We start from the raw sequence: 5,996 nt of genomic DNA, 5'->3' as shown, positions 1-5,996 counted from the left end.
GAGGGGTTGCTCACAGATTAAGAAGAGGCTTGAAACAGATATAGATAGTAAGCTCAACAGGTAGAGGAGTACTGGAGCAAAGTTAATGACTCAATATGCTGAATTGAGAGAGAGAAGCTCAAGCGGCTCATGACTAAGTTGAGAGAGAGAGTCCAAAGAAATAGAACACCTAGAGAGAACACAACTGTTAAAGGACTTGCCAAATTTTGGCTCTAATACCATGTTAAGGAAATGAACCTTGTGGGTTGTGCTTAACTAAATCCCAAGAGATAGCTCGAGAATTGCCCAAGACCATATAAAGATTACTACAACCCATGCACTTGACTGATGTGGGATTCCAACTTGTTTTGTTGTACATGACCTCATTTACAAAGGTTTTAGATCATTATTTCCCCATAATCATAATTTTGGAAGGACAAAAGTGAAGTAGTCAAGTTTTGACAGTTATATAATGAATATAATCAGCACATTTTATTCAGAAAGTAAAGGAACCAAATGTGTAACACGCAAGAGAGCAAAGCAAATGAGGAATCCATCCATCGTGGCACAATAAAGGAGTTGTGAAGGGAGAGACTTAAACCTGAAGGAGAAAATCATTATTCTCACAAGAGACCTTTTTTTGGTGGTTACAGTCGCTTTTATTTCAATTATATCCAACTTAGCAGCAGGTATCTTAAGTTGCATTTCTATTGGCATTCTACTGGACATGAATAATGTGAAATAGCTTTCTTCTGTCATTGAAATCATTACCATAAAATTCTTCTTTATGATACAGTAAATCCCAGCCCCGAAGACCCCTTAACCAGGAGCCCGACATTGGCTCTTTCCGACTTTGCTTCTTTGGTGATTAGAACGAGTCATTGACATACAACTTGTTTGAGCTATGCTCCTATCTTTCCTTTATTTATGTGGGAAGGCTTCCCTTCCTTAATATTCATGCAATTATCAGCGCATTTCTGGCCATTTAACATAATGATCATCAAGCACAAAACTTCAAATACTGAATCAGCCGCTAAATGATACTTTAAAAATTCCATATGATTCTACATGAAACCAAGGAGAACGGAGATGTCAAAACTAGGCAAAAGGCTACGAAATTTCTATCCAGGCCAGCTTAACTCCCTAATAATATATACATACGACTATAAGATTATAAGCAGAATACCAACATAAAGCCAGATATTATTCCCTCTGACTTACCCTAAATAGGTGTGAGGCAAGCGCATCTCTAATCTTCTTCCCACTTTCATCAATCTCTCCGTCAAACACTGGAAACTCTTCACTCCTCGGGTACTCCACGGTTTCATCTGTCACTGCTTCACTACACTTGATAAGAAAATTGTGTAGCAAACAGCATGTCACAATCACAAATGGAAATGCCTCAACACATTGCTCATTCCATTTCTTAGCCAAAATCTTCCACTTTGCCCTCACTCTCCCAAAAGCTGTCCCCACCAACTGCATTCCTTTACTATGCACCAAATTAAACGCCGTTTCCTCAGAACTCGTCTCCTCTTCCTCGTTTGATCCGCTGTAAGGCGTTAACAACCATGGTAAAAGTGGGAAACAAGAATCACCAAGAATGTACTGAGGTATTGAATTCTCATCATTTAGCTCAAAAGATGGACCATTTAAGTACTCCTTTGATTCCTCAACACCCAAATAAAGCTTAGATTTTCTTAAAACATTTTCAGGCCTCATAGTACCAGGCCACCCAGCTGAAACATCTAAGAATCTACCTTCAGAATCTACCAAAGCTTGAACAATCAAGAACCCATTTTTATCCATTAAATCACTACAAAATTCAAACTTTTCACACCCCAAAACACCACAGCAATTAGGCAAAGAAATCCAACCAAAACCCACAATGACCCTATTGATATCACTCTTTAGCTCAAACAAGTGCCCAAGATTCTCATTGATAGCTTTGCACACAGTATAAAAAACCCGACACGCGGTGGGGGAATCAATACCAAATCGGCGGGAAATAGCTGAAAAGGAAGCACCATGAGCAAGGCGAAAGAGGGCAGCAGCAAGTGCGTAATTGGGAGGAACAGAGAGTGAAGAAAGAGAAGGCGTGAGAAGGCGGAGTAGGAGAGTGAAAGAGGGCTTCGTGATATTGAAATTTTCAGGCCAAAGGGTGTCCGAATCAGCTTCCAGAAATCGCTGGAACCAGCACTCGGCGGCGCGTGGCGAAGTTGGGTCGGTTGGTGGAGAAGCTAGGGTGGCGCGTGAGGGTGGTGGGGGAGGAGGGGGGAGGTTGAGGAGTGAGAAGATGGTGGAAATGGAGGTAGAGGTGGAGGAGATGAGGGATTCGAGGGAAAGGGATTGGTGGGGTAGCAGGCTGAGGTCATGGCGGAGGAGGAAAGAGTGGGCGGAGGAGATGGCGGAGATGAGCTGAGGAATGAGTTTGGTGCAGTGTTGGTGGCGGAGTTGAAGGGTGGCTTTGAATTTCTTTGTTAGTTTGTTCATCTTTTTGGTCATCATTACATTCTTCTTCTTCTTTTTCCTTCCTCTCTTTTTGCCGGCGGTGGCCATGGAAATGGATTGGTGATTTTCAACTTTCAAGAATGGATCTCTCCCTCTGCTTGGATTTCAATTTTTTCCAAATCAATTTGATTTCCTGTTCTTGGGGTTTTGCAGTACTATTTCTGGCGTTGTATTTTCTCTCTTTTTCCTTAGATCTAATACAAGCTAATAAATCCCTCTTGCTAAAAAAAAAAAAAAAGTTAATATTCTTTTTGGGGTAAAAAATGAAAGCTAATCAATAAACTATTTTGGTGTGAATTTAAATAGGAAAAAGGGTCAAGTTTGCTCACGTATTATATAAAAATGAATAAACATTATATATATATATATATATATTTTTAAAAAATATTGGACAATAAAATTAACTTATTCTACTATGGAGATCTGTTAAGAATAAGGATAAATACAAGATAATTTGTTAATAGCATAAAGATCAAAAATCTAATAGATAGCAAAATGAAGCAATTTTAAATTGTTACATGGCCAAACTCGAACACTTTCCCTCTTTTTTTTCCCTTTTTATTTTTGTAAAGACCACCATTTTGGTGTGGGGTTAAGAAGACCCCTACCTGTAGATTAATAACCAAAATGAGAAGCATACAACAAAAGGAACTAAATACTTATGTTCCTGTGTGAAGTAGAAAGGACTGGACTTGTCCAATCTAATATTAGTTAACACCAAAAAATGGTTAGCTGTGTTAGTAATTGAATTTTTGACCAATATTATCTCTTATCTTTGAGGATATGTCTATTTTGGTCCCTCGGATATAACCTTGAGCATATTTAGTTCTTTAAGTATGCTAAAGTGGAGCACCTTTAGTATCAGTGACATAATGTATTCAAAAACTAACAGTGTTAACCAACTCTGATTCATGAAGCAAATCTTCTGCTCTGAAACAAAACGTTTCCTCTCTTTTTATTGGATAACGCAAATTATCACTTTAATTTCTCATTTTTAGATAATGTCTTCTAAAATTTTGACCTTGAAAATATCCCCGTCTGTGCCAGTTTTCAATGAGAAAATGATACTGTATAGCCGCTGTAAAAATAATAGCCGAAAAAATATATCAAATTTGTATATTATTTTGTATATATGCATTTTGTATATTAATATATAATAATAATTATACAAATTTTATATACTTTTTCGCCTATTAGATGTAAATAGTTTCTGGCGCTAAAAGTGATAATACAATCTGATTAGTCGTTTGCTTCAATAATATGCCTAGAAGTGACCTTAGCAGCTCTATTTTTTTTTCTTCAAATTTTAACTTTTCTTTTTGGAAAAATCAACCGAAATTGTTAAAAGTAGAAGTTTCAAACTTAAAATATTAAATTTATCAGCTTTGTACTATTAGTGGGTGTTGGTTTATAAAATATTTTCGATAAGCAAATTAAAAAGATGATGAATGTCGAAACCAACCCCGTAATTGATCTTGGACAAATTCTGTGAGTGAGACTAAAGGTGCTCCACTTTAGCATACTTAAAGGACTAAATATGCTCAAAGTTATATTTGAGGGAACAAAATAGACCTACCCACAAAGATAAGGGACAATATTGGCCAAAAATTCTTAGTACTACTATTATTGCAGTAACTGAGTCTTGTATGTACTTTTGAGCTTGCAAAAAAATGTACAAAAACAGCATATATACAATCTAATTATCATCATACTCCAATCTAGATGCATGTTCTTCATTTTTGATCTCCTGAATCTAAATGAAGTCATTTGCCTCCTATCCATTTTATATACCCCTACAGTCTCCCTAGGCATATCCTGGATATTGAGGAAGATGGTAGCAATAAGTAGAATCTCCAATGTAGCACAATGTTTTGATAGTGTGTCTGCCACTGAATTTCCTTATCTATACCAGTGATGGACTTCAATTTGATGACTCTGAATAATCTTTTTCATATTTAAAATATCATCATGAATTTCCCAAAAAGGTGAAGAAGATCCAAGCTTATTAAACAATCAATAAAGAGTCAATTTCTAGAATTACATTGTGAATCCTATTAAGGCAATCCACTCAATTCCAAAAAGTGCAGCTTGTGTTTCAGCCATATTATTAGTGCAGAAGTGAAGAGCCTTGGCATATGCCATGACAAGCTTTCCACTGCTATCCTAACAATACCGGCCACTCTTTTCATAACATTACTAGTACCATTCGTGTTAAGCTTCAGTCTACCTGAAGAAGGAAGTGACCACATCACCTTGAGAGCTTTCATTTAAGGTTTAAAATCTTCCGAGAACCTGCAAATTCCAGCCCAGTCGTCTTGCCATTTGATTCCCTTTGTAGTGAACTTTAAGAAGCATGATTATCAGTGATTGTACTCCATCTACTAAGCTTTATACAGAGAACCTTCATATTTAGCTGCACACCTCTGGAGAACAAAATTGTGCGCCTCATTTAAAGGCTTAATAAACCACCATTTCATCAATGTCTGTTTTAAGTTGCGTGACATAGTAATACCTACGCTATGACTGAAATATTTCAATATATATTGAGCTTTCCGGCTTGAGAAAAAGATGTGAGCAATATAGTCTTCTTGTGTATCTCTACAACAATAGCATTTAGAATGGCCTTAATGCCCAACCTTTTTATCACTTCATCAGTTGGTAATCTCCTTCTCAAAAGTCTCATCATGAAAAACGATACCTTAAAGGGGAATTTCTTATGTCATATTTTTTTATGAGGACGTGGAAGAGATTCCAGTTTGTCTCAACGCATGAAAAGCAGTTTTTACAAGAGAATTTACCATCCTTGGATGCTTTCCAAATAAGCCTATCCAGTGTGTTATCTTCACCAATTGGGACTTTCTTGATTTGCTCCAAAATGTGATTTGGTAGAACTTGTCGAACCTCCTCAAAGTTCCATGTCTCACCATCATAGACTTGTTTTAACTGCATTTTGCCTAGCTTGGGTCCTTGAGTCACAAATTTAGCTAGTGGTCCTAGTCCAGACCAATCATCCCACCAAAAAGAGCATTCTCATGTATTAGGCTTCCAAAGGATAAGGGGTTCCAGGGTGGCAATTTGAGCTCAAACTCATCTAACTCGCCCAACTAGCCCAGAGATTAATGGGTTGGGCTACAAACATTTTAGCTCATGGATCAATTTGGGTTGAGCCCAAGTTAACCCATTATTTTTTACAGCTCATCCTGACCCATTTAACAGCCCAAATACAACCCATGAAACTCACCCAAAATAAAGGATCTCAACCTAACTTATTTAGAAATTTACTTAGTTGCCCCAATTTTTTTATTTTTTGTATTTTTAATTTTCTGTTCTTTTATTTTTCTGCACCACCCACTCACCCCACCCACCCACTCCACCCCCACCCCGCGCAAAACCCCCAAAAAAAGAATTAACTTTTTATTTTTATTTTTAATTTTTTATTTTTTAGTTTTTCTGCCCCCCTCCACCCCACCCTACCCCTACACTCTACAACCCACCCCCACCCCGCG

General features: G+C 37.3%; 1 protein-coding gene across 1 annotated transcript; it reads right to left on the bottom strand.

Annotated features, from left to right (window-relative positions):
• Positions 1 to 992: 992 nt before the first annotated feature.
• On the bottom strand, positions 993 to 2,717 carry LOC109242476 (putative nuclease HARBI1). The gene has a single exon (XM_019409327.1). It carries the CDS (start codon positions 2,536 to 2,538, stop codon positions 1,183 to 1,185), a length of 1,356 nt encoding a protein of 451 aa, XP_019264872.1. The 5' UTR covers positions 2,539 to 2,717; the 3' UTR covers positions 993 to 1,182.
• Between the last annotated feature and the right edge of the window lie 3,279 nt (positions 2,718 to 5,996).

Source organism: Nicotiana attenuata, unplaced genomic scaffold (genome assembly GCF_001879085.1).
Source record: "Nicotiana attenuata strain UT unplaced genomic scaffold, NIATTr2, whole genome shotgun sequence".
Classification (NCBI taxonomy): domain Eukaryota; kingdom Viridiplantae; phylum Streptophyta; class Magnoliopsida; order Solanales; family Solanaceae; genus Nicotiana; species Nicotiana attenuata.
Note: the sequence above shows the minus strand (reverse complement) of the source record. Positions and strands in the feature narration are given on the sequence as shown.